This window comes from Amblyraja radiata, chromosome 25 (genome assembly GCF_010909765.2).
Source record: "Amblyraja radiata isolate CabotCenter1 chromosome 25, sAmbRad1.1.pri, whole genome shotgun sequence".
Taxonomy (NCBI): domain Eukaryota; kingdom Metazoa; phylum Chordata; class Chondrichthyes; order Rajiformes; family Rajidae; genus Amblyraja; species Amblyraja radiata.
In genome coordinates this window covers 35,279,405-35,306,325 of record NC_045980.1, presented here as the reverse complement: position 1 = coordinate 35,306,325, position 26,921 = coordinate 35,279,405, and the positions used below count along the sequence as shown (strand labels likewise).

General features: G+C 43.3%; 1 protein-coding gene across 12 annotated transcripts in view; it reads left to right on the top strand.

Annotated features, from left to right (window-relative positions):
* Window positions 1–26,921, top strand: part of arvcf (ARVCF delta catenin family member) — a 230,796-nt gene that overhangs the window by 160,320 nt on the left and 43,555 nt on the right. For all 12 annotated transcript variants that reach the window (XM_033043841.1, XM_033043843.1, XM_033043846.1 and 9 more), the window contains 2 exons: window positions 6,463–6,646; window positions 20,498–20,615. In XM_033043841.1, the coding sequence (XP_032899732.1) occupies window positions 6,463–6,646; window positions 20,498–20,615 (302 nt within the window). The remainder of the gene's footprint in view (window positions 1–6,462; window positions 6,647–20,497; window positions 20,616–26,921) is intronic.

Sequence of the window (26,921 nt, the reverse complement as noted above, 5' to 3'; positions counted from 1 at the left end):
ACTACTCGTGGATTAAAACTGTTTTTATGTCTGGCTGTGGCAGCTTTGACAGTCTGGAGTCGCCTTCCAGAGGGAAGTGATTCAAAGAGTTTGTGGCCAGGGTGAGAGGGGTCAGAGATGATCTTGCCCGCTCACTTCCTGGCCCTCTCATTGAGACTGACAGCAACCACTGCAGGACTCCGTAAAGCTGGTCTGGGTATATTTATGAAATTATTTTCTCCACTTTGACCAAGTCTCCAAAGATGTGATGGGTGTTGCCCAGTTGTAATCCGAACATGAGTGGCTTCTTAATTAACATAAGCACGCATGTAGATCCTCAGATGATACAACTACCTTGCACTACTTCAGTTAAGGTCACAGTTGAACGATATAATTGAAATTCTCCAGAATTTCAGGCATCAGAATTTTAACACTTAATATGGAAAGTGAATAATTATTTTAGTTGGAATTTTCATGAGCTGGCAGCTTGGCTGCAGATTCTGGGAGGTAGGGGCATATTTGATCTTGCTCTTACAATCTGTCCTTAAATGCATACTTTTACATTGGAAATAATAATTCTGCAATATAAATTACTCGAAGTAGCCTCATACATATTTTAATTCCCATAATTTAATACTTGCCTGAATTTAGCAATAGGCGCAAATGTTATTCAAATTCGCATAAATGAAAGAATGTAATAATTTGACAATGTTCTTCCAGTATGATGTTATTAAGTCTCTCAACCTGAAGCAAGTTTCCTTCCAGTTGGAATGAATCTGCTACATTTGCACTTAATAAAATAATGGCACTATTCAATCATATCACCCCCTGTACTTTGTTTTGAAGGAGCTGAAGCTGGTAGTTCAACAATGGAATATATTTTTGGAAGATAGACACAAAATGCTGGAGTAACTCAGCGGGACAGGTAGCATCTGTCCAGGGGCCACAGTTTAAGAATAAGGAGTAAGCCATTTAGAACGGAGACGAGGAAACATTTTTTCTCACAGAGAGTGGTGAGTCTGTGGAATTCTCTGCCTCAGGCAGGTTCTCTGGATGCTTTAAAGAGAGAGCTAGATAGGGCTCTTAAAAATAGCGGAGTTAGGGGATATGGGGAGAAGGCTGGAACGGGGTACTGATTAGGGATGATCAGCCATGATCACATTGAATGGCAGTGCTGGCTCGAAGGGCCGAATGGCCTACTCCTGCACCTATTGTTTATTGTCTATCTCTGGAGAGAAGTGGGTGACATTTCTTCAGACTGTTCAGGGAAATGAGATTTTAACAGTGATTCGGAGAGATGGAGAACAAATGAACAAATGAATGAAAGATATGCAAAAAGTAACAATGATAAAGGAAGTAGACAAAAATGCTGGAGAAACTCAGCGGGTGAGGCAGCATCTATGGATCGAAGGAAATAGGCAATGTTTCTGGACGAAACCTGAGCACCCAGAGAAAACCAGCACGGCCATGGGGAAAGCGTGCAAACTCCGTACAGACAGCACCCAAGGTCAGGATCGAACCCGGGCCTCTGGCGCTGCAGGACAGTAACTCTACCAATGCACCACTGTGCTGCCCATGCTCCACTTTGCTGGGAAGAAGCGATTCTTGAAAATGGTGGTCACTGTTTTCAGATTCCTGTACCACCTTCCAGATGGTGGGAGTGAAATGTGAGTGTGGCCAGGGCAGTGTGGGGCTTTGATATTGGCTGCCTTTTTGAGGCAGCCTCCTATAGACCCCTTCGATGGTGGGGAGGTGAGTACCTGCGGTGGACAGAGAGTGTCTACCACTCTCTCCTATCTCCTTTATTCAGGAGAAGTTTCAGCGGTTTGCGATGCTTAAGACCTCAATGACATGTCAGGTACCTCCCAGGTGTTGCAGCTTTGAGTTAAGAATAGCATCCTTCACTTTCAAGTGAAAACTTCCAAGCATGGTGTATTAGAGATGAGTGACGCTGGGCTTATTCCCTCAAAATAATGGTTTCTTTGTAGCATTGCAAACCCCAAGGATTAGTATGGATTTATTGTTTGAATTATTATAATCCACACCCAGCTACTTCTGTCCTTGAACTCTTCTATTGCTGTTTGGCAGGACCTGACGTTTGTCTTTATACTGTCCTTGTGGCTGAGATACAATGGGAGTTTTTTAGTTAATTTAACAAAATGGTTTATCCAGTTATTTTTATATTTGTGGATGAATCTGTCCTTTAAAGGACACAAAGAGTCCCAAGTTTTAAATTATTTCCTTCCTCCTACCCAAGCCGTTTCATCACAATAAATAGATTTATGCTGTTTTGTGGATGAAATAGACAGTTGTTTTCGAATGTCATTTTGATGAATCATTTCCAGCGTTTTGAAGATGCTTTTTCCAAATGGGAGTTATAACAAGTGGTTGTGAAGGAGGATATTGTCTATGGGTGTGGTCATTGCTGCAGGATGTTAGTCCTTAATTTTGATTCAGAAGTTGAGTATAATCTTCCTTCCTTGTCCTACTGTTTCCTAATTTACTATGTGCCTGCTTGCACATTTTTCATGAGTTGCTTTTTGTATAGAGTATTTTCGTGAAGTGTTATTTGGAGTCATGGAAAGTAAAAATAGGCCATTCAGGCCTGCATGTCCAATTGGAGAAGGTAAAAAGCGTTCCTTTGTGTCTGCTTTCACCATGAAAGAACAATTTTGCTTTTAGCAGTCCAATTTTTAACTGTTTCTGAGAGGCGTTACGGTGGCGCAGCGGTAGAGTCGCTGCTTTCCAGCACCAGAGACCTAGGTGCTGTCTTACACAGTTTGTGTGTTCCCCCTGTGACCTGCGTGGGTTTTCTCAGGTTTTCCCCACACACTCCAAAGACGTACACGTTTGCAGATTGGTTGGTGCGGTAACATTTTAAATTGTCCCTAGAGTGTGTAGGATCGTGTTAGTGCGGGGATCGCTGTTTGTTGCTGACTCGGTGACCCGAAGGTCCTGTTTACACGTTGTATCTCGAAACTACGCTAATCATGGACTCTCTGCGCACAAAGCTGCTTTGTATTGTTACTGATGGGGAATTGTTGGCAACTATTTTGAAAGATTGAGAATTGAAGTGGGATTAAAACCAATATGCTGGTTGAAATTATCAGATTTTATCTGCAATAATTGTCTGATTATAAGAAACAGTTCATGTTTCAGCCTCTTATCAGAGTCAAGTGAGAAAAGAAGTTAATCCGGGTGGGGGTGGGGGGGGGGGGGGGTGGAGCAGTGAGTGGAACAAAGGGTCGCTGGGATGTCAATGGTGAAAACCAGCGAAGTGACTTTAATTCTGCGTTCCACTTGACTGTGTCAAACCTGAGTTTGGTAATATTTATTTGCCACTCGTGGCGATGAATACAAAATTACCATATAGCTCCAAGAGTGAATAGAATCATGTCATGAACTTATTCCCTCTGACAGTTTTCAAACTCTTCTTGTGTAAGATCTGAACATAAATTAATATTGCAAGTGGCTATAAAGCTTTAGAATGCAAAGTGAGCAATCAATGATACAGCGCACTAACTAGAAATGTTACATTTGAAAGCGTACTTGAGGCAGGGAAAAAAAACAAATCCTGATTATCTTCCAAATGCACACCACGGATTTTTGATACAGTGCTTAAGTTATACAAATTCATTTATCGACAGCATTCATATTGGATTTACTGCCAAATAGTGGGGTTATTACTTTTATCTCAAAAATTGCCAGGCGTGTGCCCATCCAAATTTGGTATAGATTGTTTTGTCGATTCCAATTAGTTGATAGTCATACGGTGAAATTCCTTGTTCACATGAAAGTGAGCAAACAGAATACATAGAGTAATGATAAATACGACATCGTACATAAAACACTGGAATGGTGCAAGCTTGGCAGTTATTTGGGTTTATGTTTAGTTTCGAGCTTGGAAACCGGCCCCTTGGCCCACCGGGTCCATGCCATCCATCGACCGCCCATTCACACTGGTTCTACAATATCCCTCTTTCACATCCACTCTCTGCACACAAGGGACAATATATAGAAGTCAATTAACCTGAAATCCTGCTCATCTTTGGGTTATAGGAAGAAACTAAAGCTCCCACAGAAAACCCACACGGTCCCAGGGAGAATGTACAAACTTCGCACAGCAGCACCCATAGTCAGGATTGAACCCGGGACTCTGGCGCTGAGAGGCACAGCACCGGGAAGTTAATATCTGATTCCGTTTAATAAATGATATATTTTGGCAAGTTATTTTCACAATCATGGTAAATACAGTGCAATATTGAATGTTGAAGAAGGAACTGCAGATGCTGGAAAATCGAAGGTAGACCCAAAAATGCTGGAGAAACTCAGCGGGTGCAGCAGCATCTATGGAGCGAAGGAAATAGGCGACGTTTCGGCCCGAAACGTTGCCTATTTGCTTCGCTCCATAGATGCTGCCACACCCGCTGAATTTCTCCAGCACTTTTGTCCACACTTTATTGCACTAACTCCATATTCCTTCATTGCCTTAAGTAATTTAAAGCAAGTGTGTGCAGTTCTGATGTTAACAATCTTCACATTCCATTTAACTTATTGATCAACAAGTGAATGAAGTAGTGTTTCCTGCTCTAAACTTGCTCCTTAAAGTACTGGGCCATTGATATATTATTTTACTGAGTTCCAACTGAAATAAAATGACATTGTGCTGTGTAAATGCTGGAGATGTGATCCTTGTAGTTGTGAATATCTGTTGGTTTAGATGTTCTTTCAACTAGAAGAGCTGGCAGGTTTTCATTTTACACAAGGCACTGCACTGTTAAAATAACAAGCTTTGTAAAAAGCTGATCACTATGAAAGCTAAATCATGTCTGACGAATCTTATAGAATTTTTCGAGGATGTAACTAGTAGCGTGGATAGGGGAGAACCAGTGGATGTGGTGTATCTGGACTTCCAGAAGGCTTTCGACAAGGTCCCACATAAGAGATTAGTATACAAACTTAAAGCACACGGCATTGGGGGTTCAGTATTGATGTGGATAGAGAACTGGCTGGCAAACAGGAAGCAAAGAGTAGGAGTAAACGGGTCCTTTTCACAATGGCAGGCAGTGACTAGTGGGGTACCGCAAGGCTCAGTGCTGGGACCCCAGCTATTTACAATATATATTAATGATCTGGATGAGGGAATTGAAGGCAATATCTCCAAGTTTGCGGATGACACTAAGCTGGGGGGCAGTGTTAGCTGTGAGGAGGATGCTAGGAGACTGCAAGGTGACTTGGATAGGCTGGGTGAGTGGGCAAATGTTTGGCAGATGCAGTATAATGTGGATAAATGTGAGGTTATCCATTTTGGTGGCAAAAACAGGAAAGCAGACTATTATCTAAATGGTGGCCGACTAGGAAAAGGGGAGATGCAGCGAGACCTGGATGTCATGGTACACCAGTCATTGAAAATAGGCATGCAGGTGCTGCAGGCAGTGAAGAAAGCGAATGGTATGTTAGCTTTCATAGCAAAAGGATTTGAGTATAGGAGCAGGGACGTTCTACTGCAGTTGTACAGGGTCTTGGTGAGACCACACCTGGAGTATTGCGTACAGTTTTGGTCTCCAAATCTGAGGAAGGACATTATTGCCATAGAGGGAGTGCAGAGAAGGTTCACCAGACTGATTCCTGGGATGTCAGGACTGTCTTAAGAAGAAAGACTGGATAGACTTGGTTTATACTCTCTAGAATTTAGGAGATTGAGAGGGGATCTTATAGAAACTTATACAATTCTTAAGGGGTTGGACAGGCTAGATGCAGGAAGATTGCTCCCGATGTTGGGGAAGTCCAGGACAAGGGGTCACAGCTTAAGGATAAGGAGGAAATCCTTTAAAACCGAGATGAGAAGAACTTTTTTCACACAGAGAGTGGTGAATCTCTGGAACTCTCTGCCACAGAGGGTAGTCGAGGCCAGTTCATTGGCTATATTTAAGAGGGAGTTAGATGTGGCCCTTGTGGCTAAGGGGATCAGAGGGTATGGAGAGAAGGCAGGTACGGGATACTGAGTTGGATGATCAGCCATGATCATATTGAATGGCGGTGCAGGCTCGAAGGGCCGAATGGCCTACTCCTGCACCTAATTTCTATGTTTCTAAAGGGGAGAAAGTGTGGTAATGGTATCTGGAGACTGAATATTTGAGAAGTCCATCTTCTAAAAGTAATTCTGGATCTTCACAGCTTGGTCAGTCATGTTGGATAAATGTTTTAACTGCAAAAAACATTTTGATTTTATGATTTAATCATTGGACTTCAAATGGGTTGTATGATTACTTCCAAGGATCCTGGTAAAGGGCAGAGAGAGGTCTGGTCTTGAGACTGGGTCTAATTATACAATAATTGCAGAACCAGCGCCAGCACAGTGGACTGAACAGTGCTTTTCTGTGCTCGTTCCACGTTTCCTTGGCCTATCTCTGCCGCGGCGCAACTGAAAACAATGCACAATTGTCTGAATGCTGTCACCATGCACTCTGACTCTCTTTGCAGGTACACTGTGGAACTTGTCTTCCTACGAGCCGCTGAAAATTGTGATCATTAATCACGGGCTTCAGACTCTAACGAATGAGGTCATCATCCCTCACTCAGGCTGGGAGAACGAACCCAACGAAGATTCCAAACCACGTGATGCTGAGTGGACAACAGTCTTCAAAAACACGTCAGGATGTCTGAGGTGAATCTGCTGCTTTTATTTTTGCCTTGCTATGGGGTTTGTTTTGTTCGGTATTATGACAAAGTCAATGGGATAGAGTGCTTTTCTTAAATTAACCCTATTTAGCCGACTGTAGATATTCCGAAAACTGGCCTATGGAAGCTCTGTACGGCTTAAATCCTGTGTTTTGACGGTGTACATGAGGACGGCACAAATTATCGGCCGCAAATGCAGATTTATCATTGTTTAATCAAATAAAGGACTTGGGAGACACTTTGTTGTTCAGAATAGTGCGAGTATGGAAATCAGTACCACGTGGGTGGTTGAGCCAAATAATATCAATGCATTTAAGCTGAAACTTGATCATCTTCAGTCCTTGCTTCCCCTCATCACGTTTGGTTGTTAATATTGGCCTTATCTTCAGAAAGAAGCGTCCCGACCTGAAATGTCCATGTCCCAAAAACAGCGGCCTTATCTGTTGAGTTCCTCTAGCACTTTGGTTTTTGCCCATTCGTCCATTGAATGCTGAGATCTATGATTTTTTTTTTTCCCCAATCCTTTTTTTTAAATCCAATTCCTTTCCTGGAGGGAGAATGCAATATACACATGAATATTTCATAGTGATAAAGTCATACAGCATGGAAACAGGCCCTTCGGCCCAACTTGCCCGCATTGACCAACGTGCCCCATCGACACTAGTCCCACCTGTCTGTGCTTGACCCATATCTCTCTAACCCTGTCTTATCCATGTACCTGTCCAAATGTCATGATCGCTCTTGCCTCAACTACCACAGCTTGTTCCATATATCCACAAATCTTTGTGTTTTTAAAAAAAGTTTCCCCTCTGGTTCCTATTAAATCTTTCCCCCCTCATCTTAAATTATTTATATCCATCCATGACCATATCTGATATATCCTGTAATCATTGTTTCTAAATATTTTTTATCCTCTTCAAAAATGTCTGTTTTCTTTTACCCCCCCTTGAGCCGTAGAGGAAAACGTGAGATGGGACCATTTGGTAATGTGCCTGCAACTCCCCCTGCATTAGCAAAGCTTGCCAATACTTTCACAAGACTTCTGTCTTCAAGCCCAGCTGTTTAAATTATTTTTGTCTGAGTATAATGCTCTGTTAAATCCACAACAGATGTTCATAAAACACTGCATGTTCGCTTTGGTAAATAGAGTCCATTCAACTCGCTCATTCCTGTAAACCATAACCGCATAGTCGAGCTTTGTGTCTCGTGTTTTGAGCTGATTTGGCTCATTCCTGAATAACATCACGTTCTTGCAGTGTGTATTTGTCCCCGTATTACATCCAGATTCGGGGAGTTTATTTTATTTAGCATGATTTTCCATCCACTTTCGTGTGAGTTAAGGGGGAATACCACAGACAGAGAAGACATGTTGAGCATGTTTAAAGTTCATTCCAAGTCGACAATCCATTTGGCTCATAAAGTGTGATTTGAACCATCGGTACTCCTTCATCTGCTGCTGTTGTGATAATCCACGTGACAAATTCAAATTGCTACTTGGTGTTAGCTAGATATTCAGCTGTAGCCCGGAACTTGGGATGTTCGGGCAAGATTGAATATTATGAATATCATGAGTGGGAACGCAGTGATGCAACGATAGAGCAGCTGCTTTACGGCGCCAGCGACCCGGGTTGATCCTGACCTTGGGTACTACCTGTACGGAGTTTGTACGTTCTCCCAATGACCCGCGTGGGATTTGTCCGGGAGCTCCGGTTTCCTCCCTCCCACATGCCAAATATGTGCTGGTTTGCAGGTTAATTGGCGTTTGTAAATTGTCCCCAGTGTGTAGGATGGTGCTGGCGTTCGGGGTGATCGATGGTTGGCACGGATTCGGGCCGAAGGGCCCGTTTCTGCACTCTATATTCAAAGTCTAAAAAATGAACAAAGAAGTTGTCATCCTTCCAATGAAAAAGAATTGTTGGACAGAGAGCTGGGAAAGGAAATGAATAGATAATCAGATGAATAAAAATGTCAGTTTGGGGCCAAAAAGCATACTGAACCGCGAAGGAATTTGAAGAAAGTTCTGTGCAAAGATTTTTTTTTCTAATTTTAATAATTTGATACTATATTTGAAACTTTACTTGATCGTTCTCATTAGCTGGGAGGTCAGAATAGAGGACATTGAAGTAAAAACAAAGGACTGCAGATGCTGATTTGCACCAAAGGACCACGCACAGTGCTGGAGTAACACAGCAGGTCAGACAGCATCTCTGGAGGAAAGGGTGGGTGGTGTTTTGGGTCTGGTCCCTTCTTCACCCCCCCCCCCCCCCCCCTTCCCCCCACAACCCGCGACTTTAAGTCTCAAGAAGGGTCCTGAACTGAAACGTCACCCATCCTTTTCCTTCAGAGATGCTGCCTGTTATAACCGCTGATCTAAAGGCACGGTGGAGAACGCTGACCGCATGCTGCTGCAGTTCAAGGCAGTGCCACCTTAATGAGCAATAAAACTTCGCATTGCCGCTGCCACTTAAAACGCGTCTAAATCATGCAGAAGTGGGCAGTCTCGAACCATCATCAAGTGGTAATTGAGGCAGGTTGTGTAACAACATTTAAATGGCATTTGAACAGGTACATGGACAGGGCAGGTTAAGAGGGATATGGCCCCAGGTGGAGCTAGTGTAGATGGGGCATCTTGGTTGCATGGGCAAGTAGGGCTGAAGGGCCTGTTTCCGTGCTGTATGACTGACTCCATCAAGTGCAATTTCCAAGTTTTGCCCCACACACCTGTTCTCTGTGACATAAATGCATTCACTCTCTGATGGAGTCGTATAAATAACTTCAAGCCTACAGCTCCTGCCTTAATTTTGCATTCATTCCTATCATTATGAATAAATGTTACAACTGAAGTAGATTTAAGAAAAGGTTTATTCCATAACTGCACGTTTCACATTGCAGTGCTGATAAGAGGCAAAATCACCTTCATTGGTACCTGGCAGTGATTTTATTCTTTAATATGATGATTTTTAAATGTATCCTGAGGTTAAGATTGCAGTTCTCTCTTCACTGATATCCCAGCTGTAGCAATGGTGCTCCATCACTGGAACAAAATGTATAGGTTAGGAAGCTGGAAGGCGGGTTCCCCTGAGATCTCCTCTTCATGAATATTGTAAACCTGAATTGTCTGAACATTGAGTAATATTCTGAGTAATTTGCAATACAGGAAAAAAAAAATTTGAATGCTGTAGAATTTATGAAAATATTCCTCCATGCTTTTTATTTGAAGTGAAACTCACTGGGCATTAGGCTTCTGAATTACATATTCTTTGAGTCATTAAAGTAATACCGTGTGGAAAGTTCAGCCCAACTTTCCCACACCGGCCAACATGTCCCATCTGCCCACGTTTGGTCCATATTCCTCCAAACCTGTCCTATCCATGTACCCGTCTAACTAGTTCTTAAATGTTGGGATAGTCCCTGCCCCAACTACCTCCTCTGGTTGCTTGTTCCATACGCCCACCACCCTTTGTGTGAAAAAGTTACCCCTCAGATTCCAATTGAATCTTTTCTCCTTCATCTTGAACCTCTGTCCGTTGGTCCTCGATTCACCCACCCTGGGCACGAGACTCTGCATTCTTGTTTGCTCAACTAATCTCTGTGTTCATCTGTTCACCTGAAATGTTGCTGCTTTGCTCAACTGACTGATTCTGTATTCTCGTTAAAATGTTAGAAAATAATTATGTACATTTGATTTTTCATTCATCTTTTAAAATCTCAATCTACTTATTTATTTATTTATTTAAAAAATATTTTTATTAGAAGTACAATAAAGTACAGTAATACACATCACATATATCTTATTACATTTGTTGTACCACTTCATTTTTTGAGCTTTAAGAAAGATAGAAATAAAGGAAGTAAGGAAAGTGAGCAAGAGTCGTGAAGGTGCAGGAAAGTGTTGGGAAAAGAAAGCCCCTTAGAGAAGAAGTTAGAGAAGGAAGTAAAGAAAGGAAATAGACCCTAGAAAAGAAAGAAAAAACATAAAGAGAAACAATCGCTCTATTATAACACAAAACTCCACAAAAAGGGATATACCAACCGTTTTCTTTTTACCACCCGTTGCCAGATCCTGGCACCGTTTATTTTTTAAATTACTATTGCACCTTATGCTTGTAGTAGTTCCATAAATGTAGACCACGTCTTTTGGAAGTGGTCTGCTTTGCCTGCTAGGAGGAGTCTCATCTCTTCCAGGTGTAATGTTTCGAACATGTTTGAAATCCACATTTTTATTGTTGGTATAGGAGCATTTTTCCAGAATTTGAGTATAAGCTTTTTTCCCATTATTAGCCCGTAATTAAGTAGGTTCTTTTGAAACACGTTTAGTTCGGTGCTACCTTCCGTTATTCCAAAAATAATCCATTCAGTTTATAAGGCAGAAATGTTTATGAGTCCTCCTGTGTATCGGGGTATTATGTCTGCCAGACTTGGAATGAGGAGAGAAATACCTCTGGCAAACAATCCAAACCTCTCCGAGCCTTGGCATGGTTTAGGGAGCCACTTTTTCTCTAGCTGGCTCTGCAGTTTCTTCATTTTAGTTATGATAAGCAGTAATTAATTGTTTTAAAAGATTCCGTATACTTGTCAAGGTTGGTTACTTTGGTGTAAGCAAATGAATCAGCATCATCTGGTGGTTGAATCTCACCATTTCTTAGGTCCTCCAGTTAAGAAACCATTACAGCTGTTTTTATATTACAGCTGTTTTTGTCTATAAATTTCTATATTAAGCAAAAAGCAGAGTATAAAATCTGACTGTATTTTGTGCAGATGCACTGCATGACACGGTGATCAATGTAAACCACGGGGAGTTGGTACTTGCACAGGTTCTTTGTACAAAGTGCATGAGAAGAGAGCTGTCTATCTCGTGTATCCTGTTAAGACGAGAACCTACAGTTGACACCAATTAAAGGGTCATGCAATCTGCAGAAACTGCTCCAACTCTTTGGGTTGCACAGTGGTGCAGCGGGTAGAACTGCTGCCTCAGCATCGTGGACGCTGTCTGTGTGGAGTTCGCACGTTCTCCCTGTGACCACGTGGGTTTCCTCCCTCAACCCTATGACGTGCGGGTTTGTGGGTCAATTGGCCTCTAACATTGCCCCTCGTGCGTAGCTAGTGGATGCGAGGATGGGATGACATAGAATGACTGTGAATTTGTGATCGCTGGTCAGCGTGGAATCTGGGCCGAAGGGCCTGTTTTCATGCTGGATCTTTAAACTACAACCAACAACACAGTTGCACCACAGTGTGCCTTGGCTGGATTGCCAATAACTGCAGCATTTTCCATTCAGAAATTCAAGGTTATGTTTTGAAATGGAAGTGATGGAAGTCTGGACGTCTGTTCAACAGCGACTGGGTTTCTCGGGTGTCTGGTGCCACAGAGAGGCAGAGGCACAGCGCGGGGAAGGGTTAGAAAGTAGCGGTTACTCCTTGAAGCACTCTCCTTGCTTATCATTTCAGTTAGATCACACAAGCTCTGTACATCATTACCATATCGCTGCCATTCCAATCTTCTGAGATTGTTAACTCCAGAAAAACTAATACATCTGAGCTTTAAAATTTAATTCGCCATTTCAGGGGTGTGTGTGTTACAGTTTTCGATTAAGCTTTATGGCGTGAAACTGCAACCCGTTTTTCATTACCAATTAATGATGTTCATTCAATTAAAGTGAAGGTAGTTTGCTGATTTAAACAGAAGCAGTTTGTCATGTATGCTGGGTCGAATGTATTAGGTCAAAGCCTGCTGCTGCTGCAACCTACTGGTGCTTAGAATGGAAAGCATTAAAGTGCGGAGAGTGGGGGGGATGCTCATGGAAGCAGGTTATTTGGAGCTCGGGATTCGACCAAAGTTTGTAGTTGGCTTGCAAATGTCGTACCCTCAAAGATTCTGCAGTTAGCAACGACACAATGATTTTCAAATCTCCCAAAGTTTCATAATTGATTTGCTCGATTGAATACCTCTGATATAATGGGAATGTCTGTAGACATTAAAGATTGTTTTCTTGAAAGACAACATTCAGTGGTTTTCAATTTTATTTTCAGAAATTCCATTAAAATGATTTGCGAGCTTTCCCATTGAAATGGTGGAAGTTCTGGTCGTACCAAATTCTGATCGTAGCAATAACTGTTCAGGGCCCGGTACTACAAACAAATAAATGACTCCAGTCGATACAGCGTCATGAAATCCATCAGAAATTGAGTTCACAATGTGCTATTACCAACTACTTTTTAGATGGGTAACAGATTCTAGCCTGTAATTTGTCATTTTGGCAAGGTTGATCCTTGTATAATTAGTGTCCTTGCTTACTGGAAGATAAGCAAACATTATTTTCCAAATGAAGACAAGGAACTGCAGATGTTGGTTTACAAAAATAGACAGAGCTGGAGTAACTCAGCAGGTGGGACAGCATCTCGGGAGAGCATGGATCGGTGACGTCTTGGGTCGGAACCCTCCTTCGGTCCGGGGGAGGCCTGGGAATGGATCTGGAAGCCACGTGGCACAAAATGGTGGCGCAGACAAGTGCTGAGGAAAGACATGTGGCTGTGGTAGCGAGTCTGGGCCAGAGCATGGTCAGAGGGCAGCAGGAATTTCAGAGGGGGAGCAGTGAGAGAGAGGGCTGGAAATGGAGCTTGCATTGCAAGATATCTTTCATATCACAGATAACGAGACTGTTTTGTGTTGACCTGTGGTATTTGATTCTATTGGTAGTATTTTTTATAATAAATTATGCATCTTCTTGTGGATTCTGCTGAGGTTAACATGGTGATTTATCTTTCATACTAACTCTGGGCTAAATCGCACCAGGCAGCATCCGTGCTGTTTGTTGAATAGCGCAGGTTGGATGTCATGCTGAGCTCATTCCTTTGTGGAAATACATTTTCAACAAAACAACTTTGTTGGGTTTAAAATATATTAAACTTTTGTCCCTCAAGCTTTGAGGAGGGAGAGAGAGAGAGAGAGAAGTTTTCAAAGTTAATTTAATTGAGCTGATTGGTGAGACAAACCAATCATGAAGTGCTGGAGTAACTGTGGCTCAGGTAGCATCTCTGGAGTACATGGATAGGTGATGTTTCGGATTGGGACTCCCACTCCCACCCAGTGGAGTGGGCAGAGAGAGAGGTTCTCTCAGAACTCTGTCTGAAGAACGGTCTCGACCTAAGACGTCACCTATCCCTTTTCTCCAGAGATGCTGCCTGACCCGCTGACTTACTCCAGCATGTTGTGTCTATCTTCGGTGTAAACCAGCATCTACAGTTCCTTCTGTCAGAGACCTCCTGTCAGAGAGAGGGCTTCTTCAAAGTAGCAGACTTGCCCTACCTTCTCTTGAGAGACGTCGCAGCCAGGTTTACCAGGAATTTTGAAGGTGACCATGATAAATATGTGGACTGCCTTCCAGCTACATTAGATTATTGTGAGTCATTTAATACAACAGCTTTTTGAGATCTCCCCACAGATGCGCATAATAATGACTTCAATAAAGCTGACCTTAACTAAAACTGAATCCAAATTGCCTGGGACTGGTTCAGAAGTGATAGGAGCAGAATTAGGCCATTCGACCCATCAAGTCTACTCCGCCATTCAATCATGACTGATCTATCTTTCCCTTGCTAACCCCATTCTCCTGCCTTCTCCCCAAAACCCCTGAATGTTTCTAACTCAGCAAATCGTATGGGACTTTGAGTCACAACTTCATATGAAAACTCCTTGCAGGTATCAGCTTTCTGCTTTGAGTTGAACTTTGAGCCCTGGCTGCCCAAGTTATGCCTGCATATTGTGCAGCTGGTGGCCACATAACTGGAAGAGAAGTTAAGGTTACTGTCTGGAAAAAGGCTAAGATTATTATCTTTAAAAAAACAGGTTGAGATGAATTTGACTGAGATTGTCATTGGAATGAGTTGAATTGTGGTCGGCAGAGACGTTTGTGCACGAGACTGTGGAGGCTGGTGGCATCTTGAGCAAATGCAAAGTGCTGGAGGAACTCAGCGGGTCAGGCAGCATCTGTTGAGGGAATGGACAGACGATATTTTGGGTCGGGACCTCTTTTTCAAGCACGATGATCGGGATTTCTTTGAAACGTATTCAATGGCAAATCATTCCGAGAATCTGAATAGGCGGCATTTCAGTAGAAACAAGGAACTGCAGATGCTGGTTTACAAAAAAATGACCCAAAGTACTGGACTAACTCAGTGGCTCAGGCAGCATCTCTGGAGAACATGGATAGATGGAGTTGAGGTTGGGACCCTTCTTCACACTGATTGCAGGGGGGAGTGGGGGAAGAGAAAGCTGTGAGAAAGGAGGGGCAGGACAAAGCAGATAATAGGTTTAAACAGGTGTTTTCTTTTTGATAGGCAGATGGTTTCGGGTGGACCTGTCTGAAGAAGGGTGCTGACCCAAAACGTCACCTATCAATGTTCTCCAGAAATGCTGGCTAACCTGCTAAATTAATCCGGCACTTTTACTGCAGTTCCTGGTTTCTCCATTCCCGTTATCTGGTTTTTATTTGAAAATGAAAATGAATTAATTAAAACACAAGGAAAAAAATGTTGAAGGTGCTCATGGCTGTTGTACTTCAATCTGAGTACTGAAGAATTGATAAGAGGTGAGGGGCAGGATAGAGCCTGGACCTTGAATGAGCACAGTCGGAATGTTGCTTTCAAGCCACTTTGTCTCATTGCAACCTCTCTGTACCTGAGACCCACAGAAAATTGTTTAGATTAGTTGACTATTTCCACAATTATTTGTGGGAATTATGCTATTAGCACCACATTATCAACACCATCTAATCCTATTCTCTGTCCAGAGCACCTGAATCATGGTGTCCTTCCAAATATTATCATGAAAGCAGATGATAATGAGCAATTGAAATCCTTTATGGTGCTAGACTCAACTTTCTGGTGACTTCCCATAAGCTCAAAAGTGATAGGAGAAGATTTAGGCCATTCAGCCCATCAAGTCTACTCCGGTATTCAGTCATGGCTGATCTATCTTTCACTCTCAACCCCATTCTCCTGCCTTCTCCCCATGACCCCTGACATCCTTTCTCATCCGCTACTTGCTGCTTCCCTGAAGTCATGCCAACATTGCCACCAAGCTATTGAGACAACAATACTGATAAAGTTTTTCTTTTGTGAATGATGTGTCATCAAATTTAATACTTGTGCAAATGAAACATCCAGGTTCCGAAACTAACAACAGGCTGAATACTTTCCACCTTTTGGTCATTTGCAAAGTCATACAGCTGTAAAATTCCTTCGCTGCTTCTGGCTCCAGTCCAAGGCAGTGGATACATCTCCCTCCCAGCGACTGCTAATGCGGCAATGACGGTCAATTCTCTACCAATTGGTTCCACATGGTTTTAATGGGGTGGACTCGCAACCAGAGGCAACTTCATGAGCAGTCCATGTGTGATGTATATTTTAAGGCTAATCCTTTCCCCCGTATAGTTTTCCAAAATCCTGCCAAAACAAATCAACAATCTAATCTGTCAGTGGCTTGAATTCCATTAACCAGGCGTCTAATGGTTCTATAACTACTGGGCACCACAGTGGTGCAGCGGTAGAATTGCTGCATTACAGTGCCAGAGACCCAGATTCAATCCAGTCTACAGGCGCTGTCTGCACAGAGTTTGTGTATTCTCCCTGTCATTGGGTTTCCTCCCACACTCCAAAGACATGTTGGATAATTATCTTTGTAAAGATTGCAAATTGTCCCTAGCACATAGGATAGTGCTATTGTACGGGGTGATTGCTGGTTGGCGTGGGCCGTTTCCGTGCTGTATCTCTAAACTAGACTACTTAATATAATTTGTTGATTCTGCCATTTTTCACAATGAGTCTCACTGCAGAATTCCCACATTGAAGGTTACTGATGCCATATTTAGCGAGCAGCAGAAGGGTTAGGAGTGGCCTGGGAATAGGTCACTGGATGAACCCAAGGCCCAGAGAAAATGTCTAAATAAACAAAGCCCACCGTTTTACAGAAGCTGCAAAAATGTTCTGTTCCAACTTTATTTCCTCTTCTGTTATATAATGAAGCTATTGTTCATATCACAGGGCCTTTGTGTAATTTATGAATATAAATGCTCACCCCTTGGAGTTCACGACCTTAAATATTCAACTCTCGGAGAATCACGCAGTGGCGATTGGCTTCTGCTGTTCATGCTCGGGCAGCGAGCCAAAGACTTGTCACATTGCTGGAATTCTACCAGTGAAGAACCCTCAGTCTGATGAGTTATGTCGAACGACACACTCCCTTGAAAATGTTAGCCACAAAGATATTTCTCACATTTCTCCCCTCATCCACCCCCCCGTACATTTTAAAATCTTTTACATATTACACAGATATGATATCCTCATGCTGAATGTGTTTCTGCTTATTATGTGGGGGTGACTGGATTTTAACTTTGCAATATTTAACATGTCTGTTCAGCAAGATCAATCTCCAATTCATTTTTAAACAAAACATTCAGTTCTTTGTATTGGATTGAAGTACAAAAGCTATGAACCCTTAGTTTTTTCCCCCCCTGTGTTTCAATGGAAGATTCATATTTAAATTTAAACCAGATAATGGGAATAGAGACACCAGGAATGGCAAGTGTTGGTTTACAAAGAAAGATACACAGTGCTGGCGTAACTCAGCGAGTCAGGCAGCATCTCTTGAAGACATCGATGAGTGATGTTTTGTGTCGGGACCCTACTTCAGACTGAGTCCCAACCCGAAGTGTTCATTTTCAAATGAAAACCAGATAACAAGAATGGAGACACAAGAAGCTGCAGATGGATTCTCACGTAAAACTGCTGGAGTCATTCAATGGGTCGGGTAACATCTCTGGAGTATGATGTTTTGTGTCGGAGCCCATTGTAAAACTGGGTCTACCTGAAACGATTTGCAAATTAAAATCCCGTCTGCCAGGCTTTGGCTTGCCCCCTCCTCTCTTTCAGCTTTCTGCATGCCCTTTCTCTCGCCCCCCCCCCCCCCATTCAACTATGTCTGAAGGAGGTCCTGACCCCTAACGTAGTCTGTCCATTCCCTCTAGATGCAGCCTGAGCCACTGAGTTACTCCAGCACGTTGTACCTTAATTAAGATCCTTCCCTGAACAGCATGCAGTGTATTACAAGCCTTCATCCTTTGAGCAAGAGTATTGTCATTCCTAAATTTATTCTTGTAGAATTTGCCTTTGTTGCCAGTTATAAATAAGACAAAAAATAAGCAATCTACGCAGATAAAGCTTAACTGGGGACAAATGGTTTAATAATATAGAATTATATTAGAATTATATTAGAATTATATTAGAAATAATATATTGATATCATTTGTTCAAGCGTCATCAGATGGATTGTTAATTGATTTGGCTTGTAAATATTGATTTTGTGGAATCTTCTGCTAATAGTGAATCAATTTATTTTGATTTGATATCAGAAATATTTGTCTATTATTATTGCTGTGCCTTAAATAGGTTTCTTCGATATTGATGGTAAATCAAGTACATAACTGTTTTTCATCATTCGCAATTGGAAGATGTGTTGGAAGCGGCAGAGTGTCATTTTTAGAAGGTGGTTGAATATATTCTGTAACTGGAGTAATTTGAAGGAAAAAAATACATTTATTCCAGAGCTGCAGTTTGTATTTCACACGTAATTGCTGAACAATTTTTTAGTAGTTTGGTGTGTTGAATGCCCTGATTTCAATTTCCATCAAAGTATTGACTCCTTTCTCAGTTACAGCTTCACTGGCATAGATTGTCTTCGATCTGCTGATTTGTCTTGTGTGTCAATGCATTATTTACTTCAGAAGTTTGTTTCAAAGCCGCATCCTCTTTCCCGAGCGCTGTTTACATCTTGAAAAAGAAGTCACAATAAGCAGTTGTGGGTCTGTACTTGATCCCAGCAGGGTTGGATCCAGTTGGGTTAACATCACTCTCCCAGCTGAAGCTGGTTGATGCAGCGCTGACTGGTAACTGTGGCACCAACGTCATTCAACTCTTCATAACTTCGCTCACAAAGCTTTTGACGTTCATCTGCATTTTCCCTCCATTTTCTTTGGCGTTTCTATTGCTTTCATAAGTGCTCGGAGCAGAATTAGGCCATTCGGCCCATCAAGTCTACTTTGCCATTCAATCATGGCTGATCGATCTTTCCCTATCTTAACCCCATTCCTCTGCCTTCTCCCCATAACTCCTGACACCCGTACTAATCAAGAATCTATCTATCTATGCCTTAAAAATGTCCATTGACTTGGCCTTCAGCTTTCTGTGGCAATGACTTCTGGATTGTCTTGAAATCTCTGGAAATTGGAACGCAATCTCTGATTTTCACTCTAGCGTATTGAGGAGGTAATGGTGCAGGGAAGTGACATGTAGAGGTAAAATACAGAAATTAGTGACATGAATAAAAATTGTCCACAGGGCAAATTCCAGATGTTATAGCCTCAGAATTAAAAGATGTTCCTTTGGAAAGGAGATGAGGAGGAATTTCTTTAGTCAGTGGGTGGTGAATCTGTGTAATTCATTGCCACAGAAGGCTGTGGAGGCCATCAATGAATATTTATTGAGGCAGAGATAGATAGATTCCTGATTAGTATGGGTGTTGGGTTACGGGGAGAAGGCAGGAGCATGGGTTTCGGATGGAAACATAGATCAGCTATGATGGAATGGCAATGTAGACTTTAGGGGCCGAATGGCCTAATTCAGCTCCTATCACTTATGAGCTAAACCTATATCGGCAATGGAACGTCACAGACTATCTTTTGCACCACTATGTGCTTGTTTTTTATTGTAATTTTGCATTTGCATTAATGCATTCATAGTCTTTTTTCTTTCAGTTCTGCAGAATTTGTGTATATTATTCTTCTATGTGTTGCCTGTGCCTGTGATGGGGCTGTAAGAAAGATATTCCTTGTGACTTTACCTCACTGTACTTGTGCTTATGACAGTAAACTTGGCTTAATTTCACTCTGCGGCTTCTGAGGTGGCTGATAAGGCGACTATGAGAGTCTCACAGGGAGGGAGAGTGTTTGACAAGGCGTGTGGGGGGGTTTAGATTTATCATTGTCATGTGTACCTCGGTACAGTGAAAATCCCTTTATTCATGCTATTCAATCAGATCAAAACATAAACACATAAATACAATTGTCGCAAGAACAATAGGTGGAGCAAAGGGAAAGATACAGAATGCAGAATACAGTCTGCATTATAGCACATTACTCCTCAGGGGGGAAGTTGAATTGACACAACTCTAGCTTATGGGGTAGTTGTGTTCCACCAACTCACAAATACCAGGGGAAATGTGTTCCCTGTGCATGTGCTGGGCTTCTGTGCGCTCCTACACCTGACATAGAGCTACTCAATGCCATCAGAAAAGCTGCTCCATTTTGAATGGTCATGGTCCACGGTTTCCCATAAGTTATCGGGATGTAACAGTTTCCCAAGGAGAGAGAGAGAGAGAGAGAGAGAGACAAAGTGTTGGAGTATCTCAGCGGGACAGACAACATCTCTGGATAAGTGACGCCTCCGGTCTGGGCCATCTTCAGACTGATGAGTGCTGATTTTGTAAACTATCATTGTGAAGAAATAATGGCGCTAATCTTGTTCAGTCATTGAAGTTTATTCCCACATAATTTCACTTACAATATCCAAACTGAGTTAGCTGTACGTCATGCATTATTTTAAACACAAATAATTATTTTGACTCAATAGCCTATTGTTGAGACAATGTACTAAAAATGCAGCGTTGAAGGAAACAGTATTATACCTTGCATTGAGAAGTGTTTAAAAACAGACTGAAGAATTCGGGCAGTGACAACTTATTTGCCTGTTAGTGTAATCTTTGTGTTTTTATTCCGTGCTGTAGGAATGTGAGCTCTGATGGAAGCGATGCTCGTCGCAGGCTTCGGGAATGCGAGGGTCTGGTTGACGCGCTCCTGCACGCACTGCAGTCAGCGGTGGGCAAGAAGGACATGGATCGCAAGGTAACATTCACCTCTGTGCTGCAGCATCTTTACAGATGGAGGGCAGAAACATGCCCTTCGGTCCACCGAGTCCGCACCGACCAGTGATCACCGTACACTAACACTAGGAACAATGTACAATTTTACCAAAGCCAATTCACCTATAAACATGTATGCCTTTGGAGCGTGGGAAGAAACCAGAGCACCCGGAGAAAACCCAAATGGTCACAGGGAGAACTCTGTCCAGACAGCACCCCTGGTCAGGATCGAACCCGGTTCTCTGGCACTGTATCCCACTTGCCTGCATTAGACAAAGTAAATGCAGATGCTTGAATCCTGAGCAATACACAAACTGCTGGAGGAACTCTGCAGGTCAGGCAGCGTTTAGTCAGCCAGGAGGGAATGGACAGATAACGTTTTGGGTCAGGTCCCTTCAGACAGACTATAGTAGGGTGGGAAAAGCTGGGATATGGAGTTGGGATTGGGATTGACTTAACTTGACTTGACAAAACAGGGGAAGTGATAGGTGGATACAAGTGAGGAGGGTTCGATTGGCTGATGTGTGGACTAAGTGACAAAGGCTTGAGGTAAAAAGGAGACAAAAGAGTCGGATAAGAAGAGGAGTGAAATGTAAATCCAGAGTGAGGGATATGGGTGGAAGTGGACGGGGAGGGAGGGGGAGATAAAAGGGAAATTCCTGACTCAGAATGGGAGATGTGTTTATGAAGGAGCAGGGTGAATGGAGGGAGAGAGGGGGCTGGAGGTGCAACTGTGAAAAAGAAGCTGCTAACATGGTGGTCCTTGCCATTGTTTTGGGAATGTCACAATATTCAACGTGAAGCTGCTGGGGCTCTCTGTAACATATAAATACATAGACCCCATGAGCTTCCTCTGGGTGCTTCAGTTTTCTCCCCATTTCATGAAAATACCTGGGTTAGTCACTGAAAACTGTCTCTAGTATATAACGAGTCGTGGAGTTGATGGCAATGCGCAAGGAATAAAATAGGTTGGACGTAGGATTAGTGTATAAATGGTGCTTGGTGGGCCAAAGCACCCGTTGGTGTTCTGCTACTTGTTCTGCTACTTGTTGTGACTCGATAAATTTCAATTGCATTCCATCTGCTCATCCCAATCACCCTGTTTACGTCAACCAACAAATAAGGAAAATAAGAATAGATTTATTTATGTACGAAGGAACTGTAGATGCTGGGTTAGACACAATGCTGGGGTAACTCAATACAATACAATACAATACAATACAATACCGTTTGTTTGTCATTTGAACCTCACATGAAGTTCAAACAAAATTTGGTTTCTACACACACCAACACAATTTACACAAACATCCATCACAGTGAATCTCCTCCTCACTGTGATGGAAGGCAAAGTCTTGTTTCTCCCCCCCCCTCCATTCTTCTCACGAAGTCAAAGTCAAAGCCCCCGGCAGGCGCTAGCAAGTCCCACGGCCACTCAAAGCCGCGCCGGGCGATGTAAGGCCCTGCTCCGGGTCCCAATGTCGGAGCCCCCGGCGGGCGCTAGCAAGCCCGTGGCCATTTAAAGCCGAGCCGGGCGATGTAAGGCCCTGCTCCGGGTCCCAATGTCGGAGCCCCCGGCGGGCGCTAGCAAGTCCCACGGCCACTCAAAGCCGCGCCGGGCGATGTAAGGCCCTGCTCCGGGTCACTCTCAACCCCGCAATTCGAGCGGGAGAAGTCGCCGTTGCCGGTGCCCCGCAAAGCAGTCTCCCACCGGGGACCCGCGAGCTCCCGGTGTCACCATCCACTGGAGTCGGGTCGCAGCAGCGCGCACCGCAGCTCTCCACGCTCCGAAGCCGGCCAGCTCCACGATGGTAGGTCCGCAGCTCCGTGACTTGAGCCCCCAGGTCGTTCCGGTTGGAGGCCGCTCCACGGTGCTAGGCCCCAACGGCAACGGAGACCCGACAGGGAAAAGGTCGGGTCCCCGTACAGGGAAGAGATCTAAAAGTTTCACCCCCCAGCCCCCCGCCCCCCACCCCCCACACATACACCGTCAAAAACCTACCACAAACTGTACCCTCAACAGGACAATAAAATTTTAAAAAGACAGACGGACTGCAGAGGCCGCTGCGACGTCGGTCGCGCCGCAAACCCACAGCGGGACAGGAAGCATCTCTGGATAGAAGGAATGATGATGTTTCGGGTCAAGATCCTTCTTCAGACTGATGTCGGGAGAGGGAGATACATAGATAAGGAAATGTGTGAAAACAAAGGGAATAGAGATCAAAGAAAATGTAGAATAGATCATTGTTAGCTGGGAGAAGGTAACAACAAAGCAAACAGAGATAAAATGTAGTCAGAGACAGTCAGATTGATCGGAGAACTGGGAAGGGGGAGGGATGGAGAGAGAGGGAAAGCAAGGGTTACTTGAAGTTAGAGAAGTCAATGTTCATATCGCTGGGTTGTAAGCTGCCCAAGCGAAATATGAGGTGCGTTTCCTCCAATTTGCGCTGGGCCTCACTATGACAATGGAGGAGGCCCAGGACAGAAATGTCAGTGTGTGTATGGGAGGGGGGTGTGTGTATGGGAGTGTTGAGCAACCGCGAGGTCAGGTAGGTTTACGTGGACTGAGCAGAGGTGTTCAGCGAAACGATCGCCGAGCGAGCTGTGAAAAGTTGTCCTCTCCGAGATGTTGGGCTTTCTGGGAGCTCCATGACTGAGTGTGGGCTGCAGTTTCAACAGCTTACAGCCATAATTTTTATCAACAAATGTTGCCCTGCAGGATTGAATCCGTGCATGGCAAAAGCCTTGTGCTCTGATTTAAAGGTAAATTGAATGCATTAAAGCATGATGGCTGTACTTTGCTCTCAACATTGTTATTATGTTGTTTATCTTGGAACTTCAATTGCTTTTCACCCAGTCTTGAATTTAACTGAATGCAGTAATGAACCTGGACACTTCTAAGGCGTTATCAGTCTATAATATTAGCAACCTTCTGCCTCACAAGTTCTTGTGTTTTTTTTCTTTTTGCTATTAAATGGATCTAATACTTTTTTCTTTTTCTTTGCTCGATCGTGTTAACTAGAGATTTTTTTGTCATTAGCCCAATCTAGCCCCGGCTCCAACAAGGCGGCATTTTGTTCAGAAGCCTCAATGGATTGGGTTTGGGCAGCATGGTTCTGTCAGCGTGTGGGCGTTCCAGGGTTCGAGCTGCTAGTCTGACTCAACAGGGGCCTTGCCCCTTAAAACATATATTCTACTATGTCAATTTTTAACAAGTGAATTAATAGTGCATTTGTGTGTAGTACCCAATAGTAATAGTATCCAATAGTCTGGAAAATCTTAACAGTGCAGCTCTACCTTGTCTTGCCCGGTTAATCCCTTTACCCCCATTGCCGTCAGGCACAAGATGCAAAAGGTTGAAAGTGCGCACCACCAGAGTCTGGAACAGCTTCTTCCTCGTTATTATTGGACTCCGGAACAGTCTTCCCATAAGTCGGGGTTTCATCCTGATCTTCCAACCTTCCTCTTTATGGACATTGTATTTTTTATTTGTAACTGTAAAGCCGCAATGCTCCACTGAGATCCAATGCATCCCATATTTGTGTGCCATCCAATTAAATCAGATCATATTCTACAGAAGTACAATCAAGCTCTACACGATGGCGCAAGGAGAAAACTATCAACCCAGCATCAATGCTGCAAAACTATATCCTGCCCTCTGGTATGTTTCCCTCTGCTCCACCTGTCATGCCTACTTGTGGCTGGATTGTATTTGTGTGCAGTTTGATCTGATTTAATTGGACAGCACGCAAACAAAAAGCTTTCGCTGTATTTAATTACGTAAAAAACAACTTTATTTTGTAAGTCTCCCTCAAGCTTATCATCTCTGTCAGGAGTGAGATGGACTTTTTCATCAATCCAATTTGCAAACAATTGGAAGTCCCCAATGAATGTTTGGAATTAACTTCAATAGCTGCTCTCTTGGAAAAGTAGAGAGAGGTTGAATATTGTCAAAGTCTTGGAGAGCAAGAGCTGACGTACTGAAATAACCTTTCGTAGCTTGAGAATTTTCAGGCAAGGGTAGCCCAGTCAGTTGAAATGTGAGGGAGTGACGGGCTTGACATTGATGGGGTGGTTTCTCTGGCTGTGTCGCTGCTTTCAAGACACAATTGAAAGAAAATACAAGAACTGGCGCAGAGGAATGATGCAACCTTGAACTGATTCAATACTGTCTTTGCAGAGTGGGTGTACAGGATTAATGAAGTATCTGCTCGGGTCACAAAGATTTGCAGCCGTGGGTATAGAACAAAGTTGCAAAATGATTCTTGGCAACGCGGAAAAAATTTATTAAAATAATTACCGCCTACTTTTGCGAATGTTTAGGTAATTTGTAATTACATAGCATTGAAAATTAATGGCTTAGTTACTTAATTTAGATGAAGACAGTTGCTGAGCATTGAGCTGCATGCATTATGCTCTGACATTTACACAGCTGCAGCCTGGTTGACTGCACATAAAAGGAGTAAGTCCAAGAGGAGGAGGCGACACAGGTCAACGGTGCCTTGGCACTTGGAGTGCTGCAGCAACTGGCCATGCCATGACATTCCAGCTGGCTTTTTAAACCCTCACTGATTTCAAAAAAACAAATGCTCATGAAAGGTTTTTTCGGAGGGTGGCTCAGACAGTGGATTCAGAAAGACGGCATCAGCATCATGAATTCTTAGACTTAGACTTAGATTTAGATCCTTTATTTGTCATTCAGACCTTTCAGTCTGAACGAAATGTCGTTGCCTGCAGCCATACATGTAATAATAGAAACATAGAAATTAGGTGCAGGAGTAGGCCATTCGGCCCTTCGAGCCTGCACCGCCATTCAATATGATCATGGCTGATCATCCAACTCAGTATCCCGTACCTGCCTTCTCTCCATACCCTCTGATCCCCTTAGCCACAAGGGCCACATCTAACTCCCTCTTAAATATAGCCAATGAACTGGCCTCGACTACCCTCTGTGGCAGAGAGTTCCAGAGATTCACCACTCTCTGTGTGAAAAAAGTTATTCTCATCTCGGTTTTAAAGGATTTCCCCCTTATCCTTAAGCTGTGACCCCTTGTCCTGGACTTCCCCAACGTCGGGAGCAATCTTCCTGCATCTAGCCTGTCCAACCCCTTAAGAATTTTATAAGTTTCTATAAGATCCCCTCTCAATCTCCTAAATTCTAGAGAGTATAAACCAAGTCTATCCAGTCTTTCTTCATAAGACAGTCCTGACATCCCAGGAATCAGTCTGGTGAACCTTCTCTGCACTCCCTCTATGGCAATAATGTCCTTCCTCAGATTTGGAGACCAAAACTGTACGCAATACTCCAGGTGTGGTCTCACCAAGACCCTGTACAACTGCAGTAGAACCTCCCTGCTCCTATACTCAAATCCTTTTGCTATGAAAGCTAACATACCATTCGCTTTCTTCACTGCCTGCTGCACCTGCATGCCTACTTTCAATGACTGGTGTACCATGACACCCAGGTCTCGCTGCATCTCCCCTTTTCCTAGTTGGCCACCATTTAGATAATAGTCTGCTTTCCTGTTTTGCCACCAAAATGGATAACCTCACATTTATCCATATTATACTGCATCTGCCAAACATTTGCCCACTCACCCAGCCTATCCAAGTCACCTTGCAGTCTCCTAGCATCCTCCTCACAGCTAACACTGCCCCCCAGCTTAGTGTCATCCGCAAACTTGGAGATATTGCCTTCAATTCCCTCATCCAGATCATTAATATATATTGTAAATAGCTGGGGTCCCAGCACTGAGCCTTGCGGTACCCCACTAGTCACTGCCTGCCATTGTGAAAAGGACCCGTTTACTCCTACTCTTTGCTTCCTGTTTGCCAGCCAGTTCTCTATCCACATCAATACTGAACACCCAATGCCGTGTGCTTTAAGTTTGTATACTAATCTCTTATGTGGGACCTTGTCGAAAGCCTTCTGGAAGTCCAGATACACCACATCCACTGGTTCTCCCCTATCCACGCTACTAGTTACATCCTCGAAAAATTCTATAAGATTCGTCAGACATGATTTACCTTTTGTAAATCCATGCTGACTTTGTCCAATGATTTCACCACTTTCCAAATAATAAACAATAATAAACAACAAAACACGCAATAAACACAAATTAACATCCACCACAGTGAGTTCACCAGGCACCTCCTCACTGTGATGGAGGCAAAAATCTTAGGGTTACTGTCTCTTCCCTCCTCTTCTCCCTCTGCGCTGGGGCGATACCCCACCGGGCGATGGTAAGTCAGTCCCGCGGCTCACCAAGCTCCGCGAACGGGCCGGTTCAAG